General features: G+C 43.0%; 1 protein-coding gene across 3 annotated transcripts in view; it reads left to right on the top strand.

The window, feature by feature from the left end:
• Positions 1-27,490, top strand: part of CFAP206 (cilia and flagella associated protein 206) — a 357,566-nt gene that overhangs the window by 138,363 nt on the left and 191,713 nt on the right. For all 3 annotated transcript variants that reach the window (XM_069235563.1, XM_069235562.1, XM_069235560.1), the window contains exons 4-6: positions 5,802-5,892; positions 19,580-19,768; positions 24,174-24,332. In XM_069235563.1, the coding sequence (XP_069091664.1) occupies positions 5,802-5,892; positions 19,580-19,768; positions 24,174-24,332 (439 nt within the window). The remainder of the gene's footprint in view (positions 1-5,801; positions 5,893-19,579; positions 19,769-24,173; positions 24,333-27,490) is intronic.

Here is a 27,490-nt window from a genome sequence, read left to right as displayed (position 1 = left end):
TCAGGAGTACTTTCCAAATCTCCCAACGGGCCTTACATAGACATTGCCAATTATTGTAATTGTATTTATATAGAGCTTACTACCCCTGGTGAGGCATCATATCACTTTTTGGCCAGTAGCATGCTACTCTGGAACCCAAAAAGATGAGTGGTGGATTCCTATTGGGAAATTTGAGTTAATTTCACAGGTGGACATGTGAGTCTGTTAGTTGGATTGAATAGAATAATGGAGGGATAGAAGAGGGAAAAATATAGAAAGTTTTAGTTGGGAGATCATAGTGGTAAGATGAGGTTTGGGATGAATAAAAGGAGAGATGGAAGAAGGAAGAGTCTGTAGAAAGGGATTCGGGAAATCATAGTAGTAAAATTAGGTTTGGAATGAGTCAAAGGAGAGATACATGAGGGAAGAATTTAGTAGGGTTGTTTGGGAGATCATAGTAGTAAACTTAGGTTTGCGGTGAGCCAGGGAGGATAGAGGAGGCAAAGCTTTAGGAAGGGGTATTTCAGAGAGATCACAGTAATAGAATGCAGTTTAGGATGAGTCTCAGAGTGGAGATAGAGGATAGATTGAGAGAGATCTCAGGTGAAACAGAGTAGTGCATTGGAGAGAGTGTTTTTTTCTCTTGTACAGTAGAAGTAAAGTAATAAATATGTAGATTCATGATTACATAGAAAGGTAATATAAGTATAAGGAAGATAATCTATTGAGATTTAAAGTCACATTGTATAAATTCAGACTTTCAAGTGTTGCAGTATTTGGAGGTAATTTATTTGTGTATTTTTATAACTCATTTTTAAAATAAAAATGTATTTATTTATTTCATCAGACTATTCGAATGATGGTACTCATCATTCAAGTGCAGATGGCAAGCCAAGAGCCATTCAGTAATTGTCTGTATAATACTTGCTTCTTTGATACATTTTTCTTATGGAAACCCGCCTTCACAAGGGATCGGCCCCTGATGTAGCCCTAGCCCTTCCTAAAGATTACTCTATAATTAGGTTAGACTGAGACTCTGCTAAAGGAGGCGGAATTGCTATTATTTTTAAGGACTCAGTGAAGGTCACGTCTCACCCTCTTCAGCTGCCCGACTGTGAGAGTATGACTTATACCATTTTTTAGTTAATAGCCCCCCTGGCCCAATGAATCACTTCTTACAAACATATCCTGAGCAAATCGCTGAATTCATTTGTAACAAATGAACTTTTACTATTCTTGGTGACTTCAACATCCATGCTGAAATTCAAGACAATGCTGCTGCTAAAAGCTTTTTTATCCGATATGTCCGCCCTGGACCTAATACAATTGGTCAAAGGACCCACACACAATAAGGGTCATTCTATAGACCTAGTTTTTAGTAATGCCACTGGTCTAACGGCCTCGCCTCCTACCCCTTTGGCTTGGTCGGACCCCTTTTTAATAGCTCTTAACCTGGCCACCCCGGTTCCAGCTAAACCCTCCCAAATTTTGTCTCAGCCCTATAGGCGTTGGCATTTGCTTAATACCAGAGATTGGATAGGCACTTTAGAGACCCTAAAACCTGTCCTAAGGGGAAATATGATCTGTTCCCTGCAGCTATTTAATGACTGGATCACTAAAAGTCTAGATATTGTCCTCCCATATGTGGCGAGGGCGATAAGCCATTTGAAAAAAGGTGCACCCTGGTTCTGCCCCTACTTACGTTTACTAAAGAGGGATTGCAGGTGCCTGGAAAGGAAATGGAGAAAAACATATGATATCTCGTTAAAAGATGAATATAGGAAAGCCATTAGGCTGTTTCATGCAGAAATAAAATTAGCACAAAGTACCTACTATTCTACTGAAATAAAACAGAGTTCTAACTCTCCTAAAGAGATTTTTCTAAGACAACTTACTCACTCACACTCGCATACTCACTCAGTGAAAGCATCTCATAAACACAGTAATAATCTGGGTTTATTCTTTCAGCAAAAAATCTTAGACATCTATACGACCTTCCTGATGAGGACCCCCATTACCCAGGTCCCTAGGGAGGAATGTACTAAACACACAGCTGTGCTCTCGCAGGTTCTACCGCTTTCCCAAGAACTGGTATCAACATTACTGGAGACCCTTAAATCTGGTTCCCCACTGAACCCTGCACCACCCACCATTCTAGCGCAGACATCATCCGTTATAGTCCCTATCTTGACTGACATATTGAATTTGTTTCTGACCAGTAGTAGTATCCCTTACCAGTGGAAACATGCAATAGTGAAACCTCTGCTTAAGAAACCTCACCTAGACGCTTCTGTGCTTAATAACTATAGGCCCATCTCCATGCTGCCTCCCCTCTCCAAGATACTGGAAAGACATTTTAACACTTGTCTTTCTAATTTTCTTGAGGAAAATAATATCCTCCATCCTTCCCAGATGGGCTTCAGACCGTTACACAGCACTGAATCAGCACTGGTCGGCATTACGGAAGAGGTCAGGAAACGCCTTGATCAAGGGATGGCTTCAGCTATCATTCTTTTGGATCTCAGTGCTGCCTTCGACACTGTGGATCATAGTATCCTTTGTCAAAGAATGAAGGAGATTGGAATCACAGGCAATGCTCTCAATTGGCTCTCCTCCTTCCAAGAGGCAAGATAATTTCAGGTACTAGATCGTTCGTTTCTCTCCAGAAGCTTTAACAGCAGCTGGGGAGTGCCTCAAGGCTCTTCACTTAGCCCTACTTTATCTAACATCTATATGTCACCTCTGGCAAAGATAGTAGAGCCATATGGTCTATCATTAGTTTCATATGCGGACGATACCCAATTGGTAGTCTCCCTGACGACTGAGAAAAACAAATCGGAGATGACACTTGCTCCCTGCCTAAAGGCAGTATCTGAATGGATGTCCGAATGCAAACTCAAGTTAAATGGAGATAAGATAGAGGTTATGATCCTAGGACATCCCTCTCGGTCCAATTCTATTTCCCCTCTGCACCACTCCCTAGGAGAGAGGCCTACAGCTAAGGAATATATCAAGAGTTTAGGAGTATTGCTCGACCCATGGTTAACAATGGATCATCAAGCTAAGAAAATCTCCTCCACCTGCTTTGGTACGCTAAGACTCCTCAGAAAGGTATTTAAAATACTTCCTTTCATCGCGAAGAGACTCATAATCCAGGCACTCATTATCTCTCGCCTGGACTACGGGAATGCCCTGTACATCGGGGCTCCAAAATAAGTTAAAAATAAACTACAAGTGGTGCAGAACACGGCTGCCCGTCTCTCTTCAACATGCAGAGACACGAATCGGACAAACCCGCTCTCTCTACCTTGCTTCCAGTTGAGCAGCGGATAAAATTTAAGACTCTGTATTGCATTCACAGAGCTCTCCACAACGAAGGTCCCCCGCTCTTGCGAACCCTTGCCTCCTTCCATATTCCTGCTAGGCATTTTAGGTCTTCCTCAGTTGCCCGTGCCGTAATCCCCTTAACAAAAAAGGCCAAATGGGGGGAAGATCAATGGCCTTCCTTGGAGCTAAGCTTTGGAACTCACTGCCATTGAATTTACAACAAACTGGCCACAAACATTCCTTCCGCTGCCTACTTAAGACCTGGTTATTCTAATCTCCATCTGTAGCCTGTGTTCTGAAGTCTTCCGTTTAAGCACTGGGAGGCCCTTTGGGTAGCCATGTGCTATATAAGACTTCATAACATAACATTTCAATGAGATCAGTGTCATCAGCCCTCTTTTTAAATGCCCTGATCCCACTTTCTTTGCCCGTTTTACAAATTGCTTGAAACCGCTCAACTGTATTACCTCACCCACCAGCCAAGTCTCCTGAAAACATATGATCATATTCTCCTCCAACAGTTTAGTAATATCTGTTGTTCTGTTCAAGTTTTACAGCCAAAGGATATTCAACAAGAAAACTCTGAAGCTGATGGGTGGGGCTACTACCTAATCCACCTTTCCCTCCCCACCCCATCAGCCATTTTCCCTAATCCTCTTGGACTCTTATACCCCTTGTTGGGTACACCACAAACACCTTTATCAGTAACATGAAACCTGTTTTGGTGTGGTGGGGACCTCCTTTACCTGTCCCTTGGTTCCCTCCGTAATGCCCTTCTCCCCTTCGCTTACTCTACTATGTTCTCCTTGCTTCCCTAAAACTGGGGGAGTTTTTCCCAAAATGTTGGAAAATGGGTTATTGGTCAAGGCAGGTAAGTACCTACATTTAGCAATAGGCCACTAACCTCCACTTAGGTCCAGTTAGGTCTCAGTAAATTAAACCTAGCTCAACCCTTGGTAGCTTGGCAATGAGCGACAAGGCTTAACTTAGGAGACAGAGTGTAAGGCATTCAAATATCACAAAACAGTAATTAAAGAAAACACAGGAAACAGTTTAAAAATCCAAAACCAATTTATAAAAATAGGAAATAATTTTAGCTTTAAAATGGCACCAAAACGAATAAAATGGAACCGGAGATATGAATTTTTTAAGAATTAATGCTTTTTAGGGCTTGGAAATGAAATTCACCATCACAACTCCACTTTTTGTGCTCCTAACAGTAGCCAGGGGCTTGGTGCCTCTTTTCTTTTAGGAAGGGAACCCTGCACAAACCTCACTAGGAGCCACAAAGAGTTTCTGTCATTTTGTAGCAGATAATAGTCTAGAAGCAGATAAGCAAATAAGTACTTCTTTAATTTACTCCATTTACCTTCTCCTCCTAAACGCTGTAACTGTGGCTGCTATATGGCACCGCCGCCACCACCTATAAGGCTGGTTTACTGCCAACCAGTATGGCCAATAGTGGCCTTGAGCCGAAAACCAGAATTGCCATGATCATTATCCATATAGCCATTCTTCTGAAATTGCTTGATTTTTTTTTTATGGCTGAAGAATAAAACTGGTATAGGCCATAAAGAGGGCTTCGATGTGTGTGTCCATTTATTTTGTCCCCAAGGTCAATATTATGACATAAAGAGACAGAGATGCCTCCATTAGAGTCACCATGCTCTAGAGCACCTTAACTCCAGACCTGTGTGGTGGTGAAACCCTACTGTGATTTCCTGAAAAATAATATTCCAATCTCTTTTTCAGTGTTATATTAATATCCGAATGAGGTTTATTAGGGCTGTTCCTAAATTCTACTACAGTAAAGTATTTTGCTGATTTTTTGAAGCAAAACTATGCCAGAAATAGGTTCTCCCCGAAGTGTTATTTGTATGTGCTTGGAGAAAGAGGAGATTTGCCCAAAAAGTTTGTCCTGAGGTGGGAGAAAGATTGGTGAAAATCTTTTCTATTCTATATAATTTATTAGAAATAGAAGGCAGGTAAAAGTACAGAATAGTGGGGCAGTATAAATTGTACGGCGAGCCAGCCTACTTCTAAACTGGTGTAGTATTGTGCTGCTGTCTGTCCTGCTGCCCACACTTTTGATAAACAAGCACAATTCAAGAAGGCTTCATTGAGCACACAGCATGCACCGCACATAGGGCCAGATGTAGCAAAGGTTTTTACCCATTCTGTGTCTATGGGAAAAAGTGTTCGTACATATGGCCCATACTGTGCTGCAGACGACCCGAAACTCCTCGTTAGATTTAGGAGACACATAATTGGCTGTTGATCGGCTGCAGCGGCGCAGGACTGCCTATCACGAACACCTGCTCCACACGCTCAACATCAGTTGCAAACCACAGATCCTGCTTCTCGCGGCACCAAAGGCAGAAGGAAGACCAGAAGAGCTCTAGGAACTCGAATGGAGAAAAGTTGCATCATCAAATGAGTATGTTTTTACTTTTCTTTAAAATGTGATTAACTGAATTTTTGTATTTCTTTTATAGCTCTGCGTGGACAGGCTGCTTGATACGAAAAGCCCATCCCTCGACACAATAAAAATGCAAGTTTACTTTGATATGAATTACACGGATCGAGGTAATGTCTGCATCTTATCTGCCTACACTACTAATTCACTCACTAGTATTATAAATCATGCACTGTGTATGTTTACACTCTTTTCAGCAGTGTCTTTCATAGTTGAAGGTATTTAAGAGTTGAACAAATTCAAATGGTTTTCGAATGGTAGCTTGGCCAGATTTTCTCTATAAACCTCAGAAAGAGACATGTTATGTTTAATGCCTGTGCACAATTCTGACGACAACAGCTGCACCTCAATGTAGGGTTTAAAAATACTGATTTGGAAATAAAAATACTTTGAAAGTTAAAATAACATACAACCAGAGCGTATACACAAAATACTGAAAAAATTGTAGAAGTACGTTTTTTAATAAGTGTTTACTGCAGTAAACCGCAATGCAGACATTGCTGTAGAAAATACCCCCCCCCGAACATTTTAAAAAGTACCCAGCAGTTAAAAGTCTCTGCCTCTTTTTTTTTTTTTTACTACTTCATTCTATTTCTTAATGTTTGATAAAAATATTAATGAAGATTTTACACTTTACACAAACATAAAAACTGTTTCCAGCCTTGCCATCACATGAAAACTGTCATTCTCTGTATCAGCACACAGCTATAACCAGTTTGTTATAAATAGTGTTGATCAAAATATTTATCTTACAAATACACAAAATATACAACACAGTAAAATAGTTCATGGAACTATTCAGTATAAGGGCCTTGCAAACTGAACTCATAATGGTTTCCAGACAAAACAAAAACAGATATGTGTACCATAGCAAGTGTGACATGATTTATATAGCACACATACATTCGAAGTATCAATTGCTTTTGAACTATAAAAATGATAGTGGAACCACAGAATGAAATGAATTAATTATTTCACATTTCTGTAAGAACCAAAACTGACAGGTTGCTTTGGAAATTTACAGCCATTTTCAGATTCTGTTGTAGCAAGCCACACTTCTGCATAGCTAAGTTTATAATTACACAAATTAGATATTCTGATACAGCAAATAAAGTGGGCACTGCCTATATCGTATAGTGCGAATCGTTATTAGCTAGTTTCATACGTGTCCTATGACATCGAACATGGATAGAACATTGACTCCAACATAGTCTACCATTGTTTTTAAAAGCATTAATTGCCCAAAATCAGTTTAAAATCATAATATAGCCACATGTGTCACCCTAATATTTTCCAAGTATACTTTGTTCAGACTAACAAAGGACAGTGTCCAAGGAACCAAGGCCAAGCTGCTGGCACATTATACAGTTGTTGCACGATTGATTTCAATGTTGCTTGCCAGTGGAATATTTGAAGAGGTCTTTATTGTATAAATTGATTTGTGAATCTAAAGAAATAACTAGTGTTTTATCACAGTTTGCATAAAGGGATGGGTATAAACACTATGTCAATATTGCGCAAGCCTCAGACATGAGTCTTTGGTCTTGAAGTCTGTGGAGGTCTTTCGCATATAATCTTTGTCTTCTGACAAATTGGTCTTTGCTGATTTCTCCTGGCCAGTGGGTTTGTGTGACTACCTGTTGACTTCCTGATTCCTAAATTGAGCTCTAAAATGGGGCAAATGCCTCTGGCACTTAACAAAACGAGTAACCATAGTGTCTAAATAAATGGATTGCAGATTCTAATTTCTAAATCAACTGGTAGATTAGTCAAAATGATCAGACAGATTTGGTGCTTTGTATTGTCTGGTTCTATGCATGTAAGAGTATTGAAGTTTCTGTAAGCAATTGCAATTTATTTTAAACAGTTGTGTGAAATGTTTAGAAAAGTGCCTTCCTGATCAGATGTTGAGCCGGTAAAGTTATCAGGGTCGATAGGATGCTCAATGGCCCCGAAGTCACAGAGGTGCAGTACTGGAAAGGGATAGATGGTTTGTTTCAAATATAGGCCACATAATCCCAGATATAGACAGGAAGTTGAAAAGCACCTTCCTGATAGGGTAAACACTGCAAGGCTAGTACACAACTGAGTAGCTGGAGCTAGGGACTGGGAAAAGCCACCAAGGATTACCCTAAACCCATCTGTATTACACCAGAAAATCTGAATAAAAATGTCTGTCACTGTATATTATGAGAAAAAGTCCAGAATGATGCCAACAGCATTTGATAATGGCTCTGTTGCGCCAAGAAGAGAGACTCATCTAGAAACTAAATGTACTAGTATAACTGAGTAAATAATATTTCTCCAGCATTGTATCTTTTATAGATTCACTCACTTTAATCATTCCTTGTTGTTGTGATGGGAGTCCCACTGAAACTTTTTAATAGCATCATCAAGTCCTCATTGATCTGAGAGATCTTAATTCAAGTCACCTCAGTAGCCCACTGACCTCACTGAAAAAGGCCGGAAGTCCAGAAATAAGGTGGGAGTGCCTTGAACCTCACTTCTTCCTGAGGCCATCTCACTTTAGATTTTTCTGCCATGTGTTGTGTAGAAATAGGGTCTCTGAGCTTTGCCCCCTCTTTAGACAGACCTGTTTACACTTTAGTTCAAAAATCTGTTTCTTAACTGTGTAGGGAATTCAATGAGAAGGGGGGTGCGTGAGTATGTGTTGTGTGTGTGCCTTTATACGTGTATTGAAATCACCACTGCTACCCCTGGATTAGTTTGGCAAATATATTTCTGACCATTGAAAAACATCAAAAAGTAGCTTCTTTAATGTCTGTGCAGCATATAACACCACTAGGGTCTACGCTGACCAGAGAGGAAATGCATGTGTTGCCTCTAATGAGAGTACAAGACGGAAGACTGTAAGATCTGTCGGAAATGTTCTACCAAAACCTTCAGTGACCAGGAGAGACTATTAATGAGGCTGCTTCAAAAATTAAATGGATGTTAATACACCCTCTTATGATGATGAGCCCTTCCCTGTGTAGCAGAAAAAGTGCTGGAAAAATCAAAGACACAAAAAAAGTCATCTTCTACAGAAAACATAGTCTCCAAGTAATATGAGCTGCAAGCAAAGAGTCACAAAAAGACTTTCCAAAAGACATGCAGATAAACCTCTTCTTCAATTGTACAAGGTAGGAAGAAACGAAAACCTTCACATCAATGACACCACCAGCTTTACCTCAAGCAAAAAAACTAAAACCATAATTGAAAATTCCCCTATCTGTTGACAACCTCATAGTCAACCAGAATGAAGACTCCTGAACATACATCGATCAACACACATCAGCTACAAGGAAGGAAAAACTACGGTCATTGAGTCAGTAAATGAGTGTGCTATCAATGTCCATACCTCTCGCCACAAAACTTCTAGCCCATCGACAACACCTCCCATCAATGCCAGAACCAAAGACAGGAAAAGGTCTACATCCATTAGCAATCATACCAGATAACATATCCATGAGCAAGATCCTGCCTGTGCCACCTGCAGAACTGCTGGAGACAAAACCAGAAGAGGAGTAAGATCCAGATGATACATCTGGGGCAGCATGCTGCCAAGACCAGCTGAAGTTGAAATACCAAAATACAGAGGCAAGAGAAGGTAGTTCACCACACTACTCTCAGGATTCACAACCACAAGTTCAGCCTAATTATCCAAGATTTGGAGAAGATGAATGGCCAGAAAATCAGGCCACTGTGAACGCCACTGTGACCCTTTTGAAGGAGACTATGAGGACTACAGCGAACCATCTACCCAGTCTTCATACCAGCTACATGAGCCCTCCAGAAGTACTACAGCCATAGGTAGAACCTCACCAACCAGCAGAGGAATTGTCTCCCATACAGCAGACCCGTCACCGACTTGAATTGAGGTGGACACATCAGATGACTATCAGTATTAAGATGATGTGGGAAAAAGATAAATACCAGGTGGCCCAACGCCTGGAGGAAGTGAGTAGGATGATTACCTAGCTTCAGTGACAAAAAGCGACTATGCTTCTACCAGTATACTTATTGACATAGCCAAGTTTCTGGTTCTGATAGGAAATGTTTTGAAGTGGTACAAATTACCAGAAACAACAAGCAGTAAGACAGGCTACTTCTTAAACAATTTTAGGTACCCAGCTAGAGAATCCATTACAGTCACACCAATTATAGACTCTAGCAAGAAGGATTAAAGTCAATAGTTGCAGTCATCCTGAGACTAGACAAAAAATACAAAGCACCAGACAACACTCTGATGTGCCATGTTGGGCACCCAATGATAGACTGTGTAGCCCAGAGAAGGTCAAAAAAACATTGGTACTGCTATCTTGGACAGGGAACTTAAGATGATGGTCACCTTTGGGAGGAGGTTGTCATTAATGGCAACCATATCAGTCAGAGCATCTAACTCTGGCTGTTCTAGGTAGATATGATCTCCAAATGTTGATCTCTTTCCAGAAGACAAAAAACAGGGAGCCAAAGCACTTGTCCGTAAAAGGGGGAGGGCTTCAGCAGCTACTGTGGACTCAACAATATATTTGACAAATCTGGGTTTCATCCAGCTCTCAGGGCTGGCTGTGCAGCGAAGGCAAAGTTCTGCATTTGGTGTTTTTTAAAGATGCATCTAGGCAGCTAATCCTCCACCTTTTCCCTGATCTTCATGCACATACTGTACAGCATAACTTTGAGGTACCAAAAATGTTAATATTGGTGTGTAGTCATTTATTGGCCATGTATCCGCTGTAATCAGACAGATTGTAAACGTCAATCAATCCATATTTGTAAAGCACGGCTACTCATCTGTGAGGGTCTCAAGGCGCTGGAGGGGGAGGAGAGGGGCCTCATCCGAAGAGCCACGTCTTGAGGTTCTTCCTGAAGATGGTGAGCGACGGGATTTGTCTGAGGTGCAGGGGGGAGGTGGTTCTAGCTCTTTGCTACAGTGTAGGTGAAAGATCGTCCTCCGGCGATGGTTTTGCAGATGCGAAGGATGGTGGCCAGGGCCATCTGGGTGGAGTGGAGGGATCTGGTTGGGGTGTGGAAGGAGACACGGTGGTTCAGGTAGGCTGGTCCTGTGTTGTGAATGGCCTTGTACGTGTGGGTGAGAAGTTTGAAGGTGATTCGCTTCTCGACCGGTAGCCAGTGGAGGGTCCTCAGTTGTGGGGAGATGTGTTCTCAGTGAGGGAGGTCCAGAATGAGTCTGGCAGCGGTGTTCTGGATGAGCTGAAGTTTTTGATGTTCCTAGTTGAGGTGCCGGTGTAGAGGGCGTTGCCGTAGTCGAGCTTCCTCGTGACTAAGGCGTGGGTGACTGTCCTGCAGCAGTCTGCTGGGATCCATCTGAAGATCTTCCGAAGTTTGCGGAGTGTGTGCCAGCAGGATGAGGCGACAGAGTTTACCTGGAGGGTCATGGATAGGGAGGAGTCGAGGATGATTCCTAATTTGCGGGCGTGCTCGGTCAGTGCAGGGGAGGGCGCTGAGGGATGTGGGCCACCAGGAGTCATCCCAAGCTGAGGTGGCATTTCCAAAGATGATGCGCTCCGTCTTGTCGGAGTTGAGCTTGAGGCAGCTTTCTCTCATCCATGTGGCGACGGCTTCCATTCCTGCGTGAAAGTTCCTTTTGGCCATGTCCGGGTATTCGGTGAGGGAAATGATGAGTTATGTGTCATCGGCATATGACACAATGTTCATACCATGGCTTCTGACGATGGCAGCAAGAGGGGCCATATATACGTTGAACAGTGTGGTTCTCAGTGAGGATCCTTGGGGGACTCCACAGTTGACTCCTGTGGGTCTGGAAGTTTAGGGTGGGAGTCTGACCCTCTGTGTCCTCCCGTAATGTTATAGTTTCAAAAGCCCGGATGAGGCTTGGTTGCAGTGTCGTCAAACTGCACCAAAGTGGAGTTTGTTTTGATATCCTGGAATGGTAAAGACATAAGTAGAGCAGTCAAAAGACAAAGCCTATCTTCATATTTATTCAGTGGCACACCACTATGATAATGACTCGAGATTCACCTAGTTGCAGGGGGCATAAGAAATTGTATTGAAAAGTGGGTTGTCTGTTGTTTCTTCTCTTTTCAGGCTCAGCTTGATGGGGGACACTTTGGGTAGATCCTGTTTTACCTATCCCAGTGAAGAAAATAATCTCTGATAAAATAGGGAGATAGAAAGGAACAGCTGATGCATTCTACCAAAAGCTGAAGCTGCTACTGTTTAAAAGGATATGAATGATAGCATTGACTGATGTCTGATGTATTGTGGAAATACAGTAACTAGCTCACAGACCTTAATTGTATTGTTGTCTAGTTTTAGTATGCTTTGCAACTTTTACTAAATCATTTGATGGCGCTTCTACTAATATTACTAATAGTAATCAAGGAACAGATCAATCTAACTGAATTCTAGAGGGCTCTGCAGGGTCGCACTCTTGGGTACTACACAAAAAATAAATTGGCGGCCCACCTTGACTAAAAGGGCTATACATACATGGTATTTAGAAACCAGAGCTCTTGCTGAAGGACACTTTGAGGAAGATATATAACATGCAATTGTTCATTAACTTGATTTAAATTAATAGTTAGTAGAGAGATTTGCCTCCCTGCATGAACTCTTTAAGAGCATATTCTATGGCAAGTCTACGGGAACTACATATAGAGTGAGAAAGGATTTTTCTCGCAGGATCGGGACGCCTGAAAATGCAGTCATGGCTCCGGAAATGGATATAAACATGGGTGATGTGTACCAGGCAACCGTTTTTGGTAAAAAGGAAGAATTATTTGAGGCAATGTATAGGCTGGGAAAACATGATTACCCATTGCGTGTATTTAGATGATACAAGAAAGGGAGAAGGAGGGTAGCATTGTGTTGTGATTGGTAACACAACACTATGGTTCTAGACAATATAACAACTTTCGCAAGCTTGCTCCTGCTGTACCCCATTCAGAGCTTTTACCTCTTTACAGAAACACTTATCCACAAACTTCGGTTCAATGGATTCTTTCTGTGAAGTTCCAGTGGATTCCTGCGGGGGTTCCACTTTGATACATCACCATGGGACCAGTAGGGGCTCCATCAAAGTGATTTTAGCGCTAAGGTGATTTTTTTGACCAGGCTCAGCCTTCTGCCCAGGACCACCCATGTGCACTCACGATCACACCTAGAATGAATCAGGGGAATATAACTTTTTTATCTGAACCTCACTACCTTCCCCATAGACTTTAATGGATTTCCATAAACATCACTGATAAATAGTTCATCCCATCAACATTGATTGAAATAGCTAAACGCATTGTTTCTCCATTTTGTTAATACCTTTTTTTGTACTTTTCAGAAAAAAAAAGGTTGCTTTATCATGTTATCTGTCTTTTGACTAGATTGAGACTGTGTTTGTTTACTTCCTCCTCGCCGGCCCTGCAAAAATAATGGTGAAGATGAACCTTTGAGTGACTATCTAGACCACTGTTGAGCCAAATAGTACTTTACGGGGGTCTTCCACTATCTTCTGTCTGCAAAACTATGGGTGTTAAACTTCTGTCTTTCTCCCCTGTCAGTTGATTCCTTACATTAGGAGAACCATGGTTATACATATATTGTATAAAAGAGTAGAGGCCTTTTTAAATTAATACACAAATTACTAAATGGTGCTTGCAAAGAGACAAAATATTAAGAATTTGCATCTAGGCTAGAGGCACACAATTTAGAATAGTGATTCCACAAACTCAAATGGTGAAAAGAAAACAGAAAAGACTATACAAGGCCTAAGGAGAAAAATAAAAAACTGAAAAACATTAAGCTATAGAGATGGATGGCAGAAAAAGGCAATAAACTTTAGAGTGATTCACAGTGTCTTCTTGCATACACTCTATATGCATTAGAACAACTCCTACCATTCACATAAAATACTGCAAATGGAATATCATCACAATCATCAAAGACAAATCAACAATAATGTTCTAGGACTCTTGGTTGTTGAAGTCCAAGAAAAGGAACTTTTGTTGGAGAGCAATCCACTGGAAGATGTAAAAAAAAATCCATACCTCAGTTTTAGCATTCCATACTTTTTGTTTATTTCACAAGTTCTTATTGATTTTATGAGAGGAGTACATTGAGTAGACATATTCATATGGCAGTACGTCCCACAAAATTGTGAATAGTTTTGGAAGTTCACTGTTGGATACGTTGGTTAGATAAAGTGGAGACAGCAAATAAGGATTAACATATTGACTATAGAAGACCGGATAGTTGAGCTGGAGTAGTAGATATGGTAGCGTATGAAGGTAGACTGGAGAAGTATAAGAAGACCACTGAGAAAAGGGATAGCAGAGAGACTAGGCATCCTTGTCAACTTGCGTCAGTTAGGCTTTGTGGATGCATGCATTTTACAAATTAATGGTAACCCAAATATCCTGACACTCGTGTCGTGTCATCACTGTAGTTGGGTCTGTGTTGTAATATGAGTCCTTGTAGCCTGTGAGGTCATGGCGTTTTAGATTTTTACAGGTATGAGCCCAACTCAGACCAGAGACTACATGAGGAGCTGAGTGTATTATTGTTATTGTGTATGGTGTTGTCAGATATTCTTATAACAGAACCCCAGGTCCATCAGGTGTGGTAGGAGGCATTCTTGAAGTTCTTCAACTTGCACAGAATAGTTTAAATCCCCAAATATAGTACTGGGCCAAGAAGGAGAAGGTCAGGGCCATTGATATCCAATGCACAGCCAATAGTTTAAGGCACTAGAGCTACATTAATAACTTTTTAAGCTTGTTTTTATTAGGTTATTCAGTAATTGCATAGAATAAAATACTACAGATTGACGCATACAGTCGCAGCACAAAAGACAGAGCATCATAACCCAATACAGACAGCAGTGTACAATAAGCATACATTATAGTATTTCGATGTGGCAGGCTTTGGCTCTCTGTATCAGGCAGTCCTGGGGAAAACCCAGCCATGTGCATGAAAACTGCAGCTGACGAATCACGGGTGCAAAGTAGTGTAAAAGTGCGATGCAAGGGCAGGATAGGAAGCAAACAATGTCCGAATTAAAGAAAAGACCCCACCCCAAACAATAATTCAATAGTTAACAGCAGCAGCAGACCCGCCAGTATTTGTCGTCCCCAAGCTTTTGGATGTAAGGGGGAGGGGTGGAATCGGGGACAAAGGGAGTCTCGATGTTGGTTGAGTCATCCCCTACATAGAGGAGGGGTCCCGGGAGGCATCAGAGACAGACACATTGCCAAGCAGACCCTCCTTATGGAGATACGATTATTCACACTCACTCACTTTCCCGCCCCCTCCATTAACCCACCCACCCAACCACAAATACACAGACCCAACTACACACTGATATTAATAACGTTGAGTGTAATGTTTATCTGAAATATTTTTGAATTGTTCACTTAATGTTCTCCCAGAAGTGTTCTGTGCATTAACAGTAGTAAAACATGTGTTCCAAATCATCAACATTTGTAGTCGCTTCCAGAATATACCACCTGCCAATAGCCCTGATTACAATAGCTTGTCAGGTGTCTAGAAGGATTTATGTAATATCCAGAATTTACATTGTACAACTAAAATTGAAATTTTGACCTTAAGGTTAAATGTTCAGCTCTGCACAGGTATTGTCACATTTTTCTGTATTATAGTATTATTTTCCATTGCCCTTATGAAATATTTTATCATTTTCTGTGGTTTTGTGTCCAGGAAGGGTTAATTTGTGCAATACTGAGAGAAGGCTGTGTGTGTAGTTTCTTTAGCTTGCCTATGACAGGTTTGAGCCTAAGGAATCTGTAAACATCTAGATTATTAAGGCTCTGAACTGGCGAAGGAGATGGGGTTGTCTGGGGAGCTGAGATCTCTAATGCAAATTATTTCCTTTCTTCAACCATTCTGCCCAGTGGACCATTTTACTATTTATTTTTATGCAAGGGTTGCCCCCAAATGCAGAGCCTTGTTTCCTGTTGGTAAGCCTTTTGTCAAGGAATGTGAGTGCAAAGACAGAGTCTAATGATATTTAGGTAGTGTTCAGCTTTTAAATGCTTCATTTCTTAAAGCATTGGTGTAGTACGTTTTGGAAAGTCTACTTCTTTTTGGACCCATGGGGATACAGGAAAATTCTTAGAAACTTGATTATAATGTTGGTTTGCCTACAGTGTAGCAGAAATGTCTGCCCTCCGAATAAACCTATATGCCGCCTATGTGAAAAATCCCCAAGACAGAATTTAAGGATTGACCTGCACGTAATGCATTATTATTCTTCCCTTGCATTATACACTTATTTCCTACCCCTAAGTCTCATTGCACTGGGTAGGTAAGAAACATGGGTGTGGAACTCCAGGACTCTCAATCCTTACCCAGCTTAACAGACCCAGCTAGACGAGCACAAGTAGGACGCATAACATTCCTTTTAGACAACCTTCTGCTGCCCCACACCCCTTCAATAACTTTGACCCATCTCTCCCTAAACCCTCCTCCTTTCCTTACTCCGTTCCTAAATGTTCTACTATCCGATCATTTAACGTTTTTTGCACAGAAGGTGATGTTCACGTCCTCTGCACAACCTTCACTGTACAGAGAACGTGAATATCACATCCCCCCACAAAGGGCAGGAAATCCCTCTGGTGCTTACATCAGAGGAATTCCCTTTTAGGGCCGCCAACTCGGCTGCGAGGATAGAGCTTCCTTCACAGCCCAAGATGTTTTGTATTTTAAATCTACAGTGATGATCACTGCCCCATGCAGGGTAATGCCATGGTGATAGCAGATATAAGTCCCCCCACTACAAACCCCGGTGTCCCCTGTAAACATTGATTTCAAAGGTAGAAGTCCCATATAAAAGGGAAGACTTTTCCTTGAAAATTGCTGCAGGATGACCATCCCCGTGCAGGGATCCTTACACCAGATACCAAAGATGTAATTTGAGGGGAGCAGCCTCTTAGGCATAGTCAGTTGCTGCCCTGCTCGACCCACCACGTGCCCAACAATCTTTCTGTCTCCCCATCATCAGCAGACTGGGGGATTACTCCCAATATCCCAAACTGTCCACCCCTTGGGGAAAGGGAGCACTGCTAGGCACCGGGGAGTATTTCATTTTTGTTTTACAAGGAATGAGGGTTGGCCTGGCCTCACCCATCCAGTCCCATGCTTTTGACAGTCTTTCTACTCCCCAGGGGCAGTTAGGACTTTTATCTCTAATTTGCCTTCCCCCAGAGAGCAGAAAGCCCCTTAGATTTTAGGGATTACATATGGAGAGTAAACATTGAAACAGGTGGGAGGCTGTTCTGTCCTTGCACTAGGTGGCCCCTCCATGCCCTAGGCAGTTCTTCTGCCCCTCTCAGGCAAGGTTTGTAAGATTTACCCCCAGGCTGCCTACCTCAGGTGATCATAAAGCCATCCAGCCCCCAGGAAGTATTTTGTAGAGAAACTAGGTGCAGACGTTTTTCTGTTCTACCTACCATGGGCCTCCTGTCTCGCCTCAGTGCTCTTAACACTCCCTCTACCCCTAATCTGCACACCATATGGTGCATAAAACTCACAAGAAACCAGAGATTATGGGGGTAATTCTAAATTTGGCGGACGGCGGTCGCCGCCTGCCAAATTTACGCCGCCAAATGACCGCTCCGCGGTAAAAAGACCGCGGGCCATTCAGACTTTCCCGCTGGGCCGGCGGGCGCCCGCCAAGGGAGCGCCCACCGGCCCAGCGGGAAAGGCCCTGCAACACAGAAGCCGGCTCCGAATGGAGCCGGCGGTGTTGCAGGGGTGCGACGGGTGCAGTTGCACCCGTTGCGATTTTCACTGTCTGCTATGCAGACAGTGAAAATCATGCTGGGGCCCTGTTAGGGGGCCCCTGCACTGCCCATGCCAGTGGCATGGGCAGTGCAGGGGCCCCCAGGGGTCCCACGACACCCGTTCCTGCCATCCTGTTTCTGGCGGTGAAAACCACCAGAAACAGGCTGGCGGCAGCGCCGCCATGGAGGATTCTCCCAGCTGGGGCTAATCCGGCGGGAAACCGCCGGACCAGGCTGGGCGACCGCGGCTTTACAGCCGCGGTCGGAATGCCAAATGAAGCACCGCCAGCCTGTTGGCGGTGCTTCCGACGACATCCTATGACCGCCAGGGTTGGAATGAGGGCCTATATGTGGAAAGCCAAATATGCCAGTATGGGAGTTCAAACCCTTTGTGCCAGCTCATATGTCAAAACAACGCTCCAATCCCAATTTCCTGTCACTTGACATTGAGGATGGCTGCAGGGAACCCAACCAAACCTGGGCATTTCTGGAAAGTAGATACCCTGCGTAATCTAGGGTAGTGTGGATTGTGAGGATCCCAGAACACCTTTTTTACCCAGAATGCTTTGCAGCTGTGAAAGTCTGGATCAAGGAATGCTAATTTTACCTGATTTATGTGACCGAAATTTCAGACCCTTCCAGCCAATGGCAAAAGTCTTACCCTCCTGCATTTCCCGCAAGTCTACTGAAAAAAACAATTCTCCATAATGTATGGATGGGTCTAAAACATATGGTGGAAATGGACTGAAACTGTAACCATGTGCTATATAATAAATCCACACACAAATGAGTGGTACTGTTTTTAATCGGGAGAAGAGTGGGAACACTGGGCAGTGTGACTTTTGATGATCCTTGCAGATGTTGGAGCTTTGCCTCCGAGAAATGTGAGAAAAATATATTTTAGCCAATATTTGCTATTTCAGGGCATTTTGGGTATACAAACTTAGTGGGATCCATTTAGGCCACACCACTGGGTGCCTAGTTTTCAGAAATGCCTGGGGTTGTTAGGTTCCCCTGGGTGCCGGCCCACCCCAGGTCCAACTACTGCTGCAATGCATATCCCCAGAATGATTGATTTTCAAAATAAATATATGGATGTTTCCATTTTGCATTTTGGGGCCTTTACTATCTCAGGGAAAAGGCCTACCCAAACAAGTGGGCACTGTAATTATCAAGAGTAATGTTAGAAAGCTGGGAGGTATTACTTGCTCATCCCTGCAGATTCAGGAACCTTCCATTACAGAAATGTGAGGAGAACCTATGATTTTAGCTAATCTTGATGTTTGCAGGGCATTTGTGGTAGGAAATAGTAGTGGGATCCACACAGCTGCAACACCCCGGACTCACAGTGTTTTCTAGTTTTAAGAAACATCTGAAGTTGGTAGATTCCCCTAGGTATTTGCTGTCCCCAAGCCTGAATATTGCAGCAACCCACATCCTCATAATGATTACATTTGAAAGAAAAAAATCTTGCTATCCCCACCTTTCATTTTGGGACCTTTCTAGTGACATAACAATGTATAATTTTTGTTGCTCGACATAGCAGATGAAAATATTATCACCTATCTCTGTTTGTTCCTGCTTACTTTTGTTTTATTTCAATTTAATCTTTGGGAAAATCATGAGTGATCTATACAAATGACCACTTGCTAAATTCAGTATTTTGTCTACAATTCTTAAATGTGTAGCTGCCTGCGTTCCCCCATGGTTTTCACATAAAAAAATAATAAAATTGACCACTACTTCAAAAATTGCAAAACATGTGGTTCTCTCGCATAGAAGAAGGTGTTTCTCGCACACCAAACCTTTTGTTGCCAATTTTGGCACTTTTTTAACCAATTAAAAAAAAACAAGTTGGTACATTTTGGTTATTTTTTCAGTTCCCTCTAAAGAAATCTTTGCCAAGAGGTAGCTGAGTAGGTTTGACACGTTGGTCAGTAAAAGAGCCTAATTTATAATTGCAATTGTAAATATGTAGTTTAATTTAGGTGACATTATTGCATTTTTCTTGGGTGCACAGGTGAATTTCTTGATGAGCACCACCGAGTTCTGGAGTCTAGACTAGCCCCTGTGAGCAGAGAAATCACGGATTGCCGTGCTCGTTCAGCAGAAGAGCTCGAGAGCCTCTACCGAAAGATTGTCAGCTATGTCCTGCTGCGTTCTGGCCTCGGATCTCCAACAGACATCAAGGTTGTCCGAGAAGCGACAGGTGAGCAGCATACATGCCAACATTTTAGAAGAGGAAAGTAGAACGCTGTAAAAAATAATTGGGAGAATGTATTCCTCCCCATGGACTTCTAAGGAAAGAGAGGCAATTTCAGGCAGGACACAGCCAAAATACAGCCATTTTTGGTTGCAAAAATCGGGAGATACCTGCCTGAATTGGGTCAATTGACATGTATGGAGCGGTGCTTTTTAGGTCGAGCACACAAGCGCTGTGACGTGTTGTAATTTATCTGTGGGTTTTTAACTACACCCACAGCATGCCTGTCACTATCACTGGTTCATGGGCTTGCCTTTCAAAAATCCTTTATTATCCTTGGTGTTAGACTTGACAGCCTTAGGGTGATCACCCCCAACTTTTTGCCTGCCTCCTGCCACATTCTTGACACTGTTTTTACTGGTTTTAAATGTGCCCAGGGCCTTTAGATTGAATGCTACTAGTCAGCCTGCAGCACTGGTTGTGACACCCACATAAGTAGCCCCTCTAACCATGTCTCAGGCCTGCCATTGCAAGGCCTGTGTGTGCAGTTTCACTGCCACTTCGACTTGGCATTTAAAAGTACTTGCCAAGCCTTAAACTCCCCTTTTCTACATAAAAGTCACCCCTAAGGTAGGCCCTAGGTAACCCATAGGGGAGGGTGCTGGGTAGGTAAAATGCAGGACATATACCTATGTGTTTTATGTGTCCTGGTAGTAACCTCCTAAATTTATTTTTCAGTGCTGTGAGTCCTCCCCCTTTCACAGGCTAACATTAGGGCTACCCTCCTATACTGTTTGAGTGGTAGATTCTGATCAGAAAGGGGTAAACAGTTCATATTTAGTATGGCCAGAATGGTAATACAAAATCCTGCTGACTGGTGAGGTTGGATTTTACATTACTATTTTAGAAATGCTACTGTTAGAAAGTGAGCATTTCTCTGCACTTAAAATCCATCTGTGCCTTACAGCCTGCCTCCAATCTACGTCTGGGCTGGACAGGCACTCTAAACCAGACCCTGTAACCTGCCAAGAGGAGCTGCCTGGCTACCCAAAGGACTCACCTTTGCTGTGAAGGACTGCTGCCTTGCTGTTGCCCTGCTGCCTTGCTGGCCTCTGGCTCTGCTAAGAAGTGCTCTTCAAGGGCTTGGATTGAACTTGCCTCCTGTTCCTGTTGTCTCAGGGCCAAAAAGACTTCATCTCATCAAAGGAATTCCTTGTGTGGCAAAATCGATGCACAGCCTGCTGGAATCGACGCACAGCCTGCCTAGGGGTGAAAGAATCACAGCATCGCCGACCCGGAACGACCCAGCCCGACTCCCTGAGTGGAGTTCGACGCAGCGCGAGCATTGCGACCGGAACTTCGATGCACAGTCCACTGGATTGACGCATCGCTGAGCCGGAATGACGCAGCCCAACTTCCTGCATGACAAATCGATGCAGTGCCTACCGTGCGGCAGAAACTCCGACGCATCTCTCACTGGATCGACGCAGCACCTGTGACTTCCGCCTGCACGCCCAGGAACTCCACACATCGTCCCTGGGTGTCAAAAGACCCCGCATCACAGTGAGGATCCAAGACCGCGCACCGGAAATTGACACAAGGCCCTTGCAGCGTGGAAAGAATCGACGCATCATCTGTGCGCACCCGGAAATCCGACACACAACTTCTTTTTTCCACGCACCTCCTCCTCTGCGGTCTTTGTGTGTGTAATTTTGATGCATACAAGGTACTTTGCACACAAGAGACATTTGTTGATTTTTAAAGACTTTACATATTGCCTTCTAAGTTAAGCCTGACTGCTCAGTGCCAAGCTACCAGAGGGTGGGCACTGGATAATTTGGATTGTGTGTGACTTACCCTGACTAGGATTGTGGTCCCTACTTGGACAAGGGTGTATACCTCTGCCAACTCTGCCATTTCTAACAATTGGTAAATGCTTTACGTTTGTCCGTTCTTGGGGCAGTTTTGTTACCTCCTTGGCCATCGACCCTGTTGTATAAATAATTGCACGTGTGCCGATACTTTTGACTGCAACCAAAATTATTTTCCTTCTGTGTCTCTCCTTCACGCTTTTACTCCCGCTCATGGCTGTGCCGTTGTGAATTGGCTTGCTATTTTACTTTTACTTTTCAATTTATGTGGTAAGAAAAGTCCATTTGGGAATTTACAATGCATATAGCTCTAACTTGAGCAAACGCAAGACCCATTGCATTGCAAATGCTTGTTATACATTACTGGAAGCGGGTGGGATTTGTGAATGGGAACAGGCCCACAATTCAGGAAAAACATGCTGGAAAGAGTAATTATAGGCTCTGCATTTTAGTCGCCGTTTTGGGCCTTAATAGTCACATTTGCCTAGAACAAGGGTAGGGAGATGACCTGGAAACAGTAATTCCATAAACAGTATTCCCATGTCCCCCTGTTCAGAGCAACTCGAAATAAACCCTATAAAGTATTGAAAAGTCCATCCAGTCAACTTGTTACTAGTGTATTCCGATGTTGTGAACGGTACAGGCCGTACTTAAGTTTGTTGTAATATGTTGGTATGTGATGCATTGTGACATTTTGGCTCTTTTTAACTTGGTCTTATGTTTTTAATAAGGTAAAACACAGCTGAAATAATTGTATTGAATCTAAAAACAGCTTGTCCATTTTATTAATGGGTCTCTTTTACGTACCTTTAATGTAGGATTAGTGATTAAGATGCGGCAATACCTATTCAAATGGCAAGGGATTTAAACTAAGCAAGGTCTGTAGAGCGCATTAGTTAACGAGTATGGAAATCTAGTGCACATTCACGTCTTGGCAAGTCCTCTTCTGCTTTCTGTTAATGGTGGAAGAGCTATGTACTTTCTACTTTCCGAGTAAACCACCTGAGATATTCCAAACTTCATGCTATCATACTTAGGGCATCATTACAAGTCTGCCGAACTTCTGACCAGGAGTTTGCCGCCATAGTGGCTACCTCCCCACTGGGCCCATTAGGAGTTTCCAGCTACGTCAGGGGGCGGAAACCTGAGTTTCTGCCCACTGGCCTAGCGGGAAGAACCCTACAGCATTGTCTCTGGCTCATAATCGAACCAGCATCAATGCTGTAGAATGCAGGGTGCATCGTCATGAAATCACTGGCAGAGAACGAGTTTGTAATTCCCAGGGCAGCGCTGCTTGCAACTGCCAGACCGCCGGGATCCCTGATCCTTGGCAGGGGCTGGTGGTCTGACAGCAGCACAAATGAAGTGGTCATAATGTGGAGCTTGGACCGCCGCTGCGAGTCTGGCGGTCATGTGACCCCCAGACTCGTAATGACCCCCTTAGTGTGGTAAAATGTAATACTGAAATATTTTGTACAGTGAGTGTTCCAGAGAAAAGAAAGGGTCTCTACCATTCATGGATCCAAAAGTCAGTGCAACCACTGCATACTTTGCTCAATCCATTTTGAGATTGCAGACCTCACTAATTTGAGCCAAGTCTAGTGCAACTTGAAAGTTTAGCCTAGGCATCCTGTTGTAGAGGAGCACATCACCCGCATACATGGGAAAATCAGCGACCCATGTTTGTAGTCTTGTGAATCACTGAAAACGCTGTCAAGTTTGCTTTTCATCACAGCAGTGACAATAACAACCCTGATTACTCCTCCATCCCTCAGTCTATTCTGGTGGCATAATACCCCTTCTCAACTGACTTTCACTGACTACACTTTTGGTGAGTTTTGTCCCAGCAAAAGGCACAGAATGATGGCATAACATGTGGAAATACATGCATTAGCAGTGATGTCTGCATTTCATTTCCCATTCCTTATGGCCCTGTAGGGGATAACTTTGAATGCCCTAATAATACTACAACCCAGAATTACAAATACCTCCAGCATTAGTATTACGAGGTGTGATACTACCACTCCAGTAAGACCACTCTTCAAACACTGTAGACTTGGAATAGGGGCAGTAGTGGGTAATTTGGATTCTAGTCTGCCATGCAGCTGAGACTACATCATCCATTCCCTGGTGTGGGTTTTGTCATAATAAATAGATATTGTCAATATAATTAGAGATCCGCAACTGCTCCATGGAATGCTGGGGCATTTCTAAAGCCTTCATTTTAACCGCTAGTGCAAAGCTGCAGTGAAGGCTGTGAACTTTGCCAAGCGAGCTCCATTTTTGTTGCCCCCACTTGGCAAAGTATCTTGTATTTTTTAGAAGCTAACTCCCAAAACTGACATTTGCAGCTGGAAAAAGAAATGGCCCTTTGCATCATTACACGTCATGGTAAATCTAAAACCTATTTCAGACGGGATATTGTGGAAATTGAATTAGTGCATTTCCTGATGTAGCATTGCTAGATATGCATCATAAACTGACCACAAAGCCTGACAATTCTCCATCACTAACCTTTGTGTATGTCTTTGCCCCCTCAGCTGCTCTGCAGAGTGTGTTTCCACAGACAGAGCTTGGCACTTTCCTTTCTTTGGTGAAGAAGGACAAGGAGCGGCAGCTGAGGGAGCTCACCATGATTGTCACAGGCATTCGACTGTTCAACAAAGACTGTGGGAAAGGCGGCGAGGGCATTGATGACTGTAGGTATTGTACTATACATTGAAACTCATAGGGGCATTGTTGGGGATAATGAGATTGATGAGAATGCAGCAAGCTGATAGTCCTTACCCATCGGAACATGTGAACTAGGTTGTCCCCAAGTTAAGTGGGTTGCCAAATCCAAGGAAAATTTTAAATGTATCACCTATGAAGAGAGCATTAAAAAATGTTGTTTATTTATTAGGACCAGAGGTGCTAAGAATCTGTTTGGTAAAAGTGGTTGCAAATTGAGAACTGTTTACCAAATTGATTTTCATTGTTCTAATTAGCCTATGTGGTAATAGGTTGATTCACAAAGTCACCATTCACAATGGGTCACAATCCCAACTTCCTCATTATTATGCATGAGGTGGGGCAAAGTCTGACACACTATGATTGGCTAAAATCACAGGGATGTAGACCTGCTTGGATCAGCAAACCACCATGCCTTTGATTGCTTTTCAATAAAGCATTTTTTTTCCAATACAGCCTGTTTTTCTAAAGGGAAAACAGAATGCTTTTGTTTTTTTAAATAAAAAGTAAAATGTTTCACAAACATTTTTATGATCAAGCAGTGGTCCCTTGGGCACTTGCCTACTCCTTAAAAAGGGTGGTTTTTTAAACATTCACATAGGTGAAGGGGTCACAACTACCCTCATTAGTCTGTAAAATGTCAATGTTTTGCAACCGGATTACGATCACGAAACGTTAATACATCCCATTGTAAATTGCTCCTTAGAACACATCCCTCGCAAATAGTGATTCAGTGTGTAGTCGCAACCCCAAATTGCTATTTGGTAGTCTGTTACCGAAACACAACTTGAGTTTGATAAATACTAAAAGAATGTTTTGAGATCGCAAATGGTTCAATTTAGCAAATCTGACCCTTTGTGACTGCAAAATGCCATAGTACATCTGGTCTTTATAACTGTATAAAATGCATTAGATTATCAAATACTGGAAACTACTTGTATCTATAGAAATGCTGGCTGTGAATCTCTTGTGGACAATTGTCGAGAGGCCTGTGGATAATTCAACTGTAAAATGAATAATAAACTATTTTTAGGTTGCACTTGTGAATATACAATCAACCAAAACCACAAGTTAAATGTATTTTAATTGCCATCATAATAATTCGTCTTACAGTATTATCCAAATGAACTAGATAAAACAAATGCAAAACTAATAAATTCGAGAAAGAAATTCATAATCTTTTTGTTGGTACGTCCAATCAGCTTATCCTCCCAAAATCTGTCAAAATAAGAAATGAAAATAACACATTTACTTCATGTTTTTAAAAAACGAGTTACCACCTTCAGTAAAGAGGGTTCTTCTCTACTGATAAAATACTATCAACCTATATACATGGAAAGCTATATCCCATAATTACGAGCTGTTGCAGCTATAATTTGCTGTTCTGTGTAGGACCTGGTCCTTTTTGATAAGATTTGAAAGATAACTCATTTCTGACCAAATCCTGGAAGTGAATTGGAGTTTCAGTCTAAGAAATGTTCTGTGGCAATAATGGGATCTACTCCCAATGTAGGAACAGTTTGCTCACCCATACTATCTTTTAGTATTTCTCACAAATGGCCAAGTGAAAGGATTGTTCCCTGAAGCAGACTTTTTGGTGATTCCTAATCTAGATAAAGGTAACATCCCCACTCTCATTAAAAACTTTGTATCTGATTTTAAAAAACTCAATGGTGTATTTCATACTAAAATCCTAGCTAATAAATACATTCAGTAGGCTGATTCACCAAACTTTTTTCGCAGCATGGTTTTGCTTTGTTGCATAGCAAATGCAATTCACAAAATCAGGATTTTGTGAATTTTGTGAAACACACTTATTCACCATGGGATTTACACATTTTAGAATATTTCTGAAAAGCTGTAAGATGCAGGAGCATACATTTTAAATATGTCTTTAAATGTAAAAATAAATGATTGGAAAACATGCTTGTTAGAAATTGGGTCTCGAGTTGGCAGTCGGTTTGCACCCTGTCCAAGTAGGGACCTTCACTCTAGTCAGGGTAAGGGAGATACCCGCTAAGATAACCCCTGCTCACCCCCCTGGTAGCTTGGCACAGTCAGGCTTATATCAGAAGTAAGGTGTAAAGCATTTGCACATAACACACAGTAATACAGTTAAAACACTACAAAAGGACACCACACCAGTTTTGGAAAAATAGCCAATATTTATCTGTGTAAAACAAGACCAAAACGATAAAAGTCCAACATACAGTGCTAAAGAAATTAATTTTGTAAGATTTATCTTAAAAATACAGTTCCTTGAAGTCGATAGCTCCACCTGGGACTACCACGGCATTGTGGTCAACAAAACCAACAGTTCAGGTCAGCCACGCCATCGCGAGCCAGCTACGGTGTCGGGAGGACCCGCAAACCGTACCTTTGGAATTGCAGGGCGTCGTGATCCTCGCAGCATCGCTGGCGTTGCGCTGTCGGTTCCGGAATCGGTGCAGGAGTCTTCGGGCCCTTGAAGTCACACGCCTTGCGGATCAAACTCCGTGCTGAGGAAGTCAGGAGTGCTGGCATGGATGTCGTCGGGGCTGCAGTGCGAAGCGGGACAATGCAACGTGCAGTGCCCACAGGTCACAGTACAGGCAGCGGCTCGGTGACGGCGTCCAGCGACGTCGGTGAGACCAGGGCTGGGGTGTGAAGCGGGGCGGTGTGTCTTTCGGTGTCACCAGGTCACGGTGCAGGAACCGGCGTTGTCGTTAGGCCCAAGCCAGCAGTGCGGGACGGTGCTTCGTGACCCTCACAAGTAGTGTCCACAGGCCACAGTGCGGCAGGATGCGTGGTGATGACACTGGAGTCGATTATGCTGATTTCGGTGGACCAGCGCTGTGGTGCGGGACGGTGCTTTGTGAACCTCACGAGCAGTGTCCACAGGCCACGGTGCAGCCAGCGGCGCCGGTGTCAGCAGGAGCGGCATCGTCGGGGAGGCCCAGGCTGCGGTGTGAGCAGACGATGCTGGAGTGCGTACCCGACAGGTCACGGTGCGAGCATCGGCTCAGTGAAGTTCTCTGATGACGGCGTCGGTGAGAGCAGGGTCTCGGTGCGAAGCGGGCAGTGCGGCTCCGTGTGCCGTTGGCAGGTCACGGTGCAGTCAGCGGCTTCGTTGGCGGTGGCACAGTGG

This window comes from Pleurodeles waltl, chromosome 5 (assembly GCF_031143425.1).
Source record: "Pleurodeles waltl isolate 20211129_DDA chromosome 5, aPleWal1.hap1.20221129, whole genome shotgun sequence".
Lineage (NCBI taxonomy): Eukaryota > Metazoa > Chordata > Amphibia > Caudata > Salamandridae > Pleurodeles > Pleurodeles waltl.
Note: the sequence above shows the minus strand (reverse complement) of the source record. Positions and strands in the feature narration are given on the sequence as shown.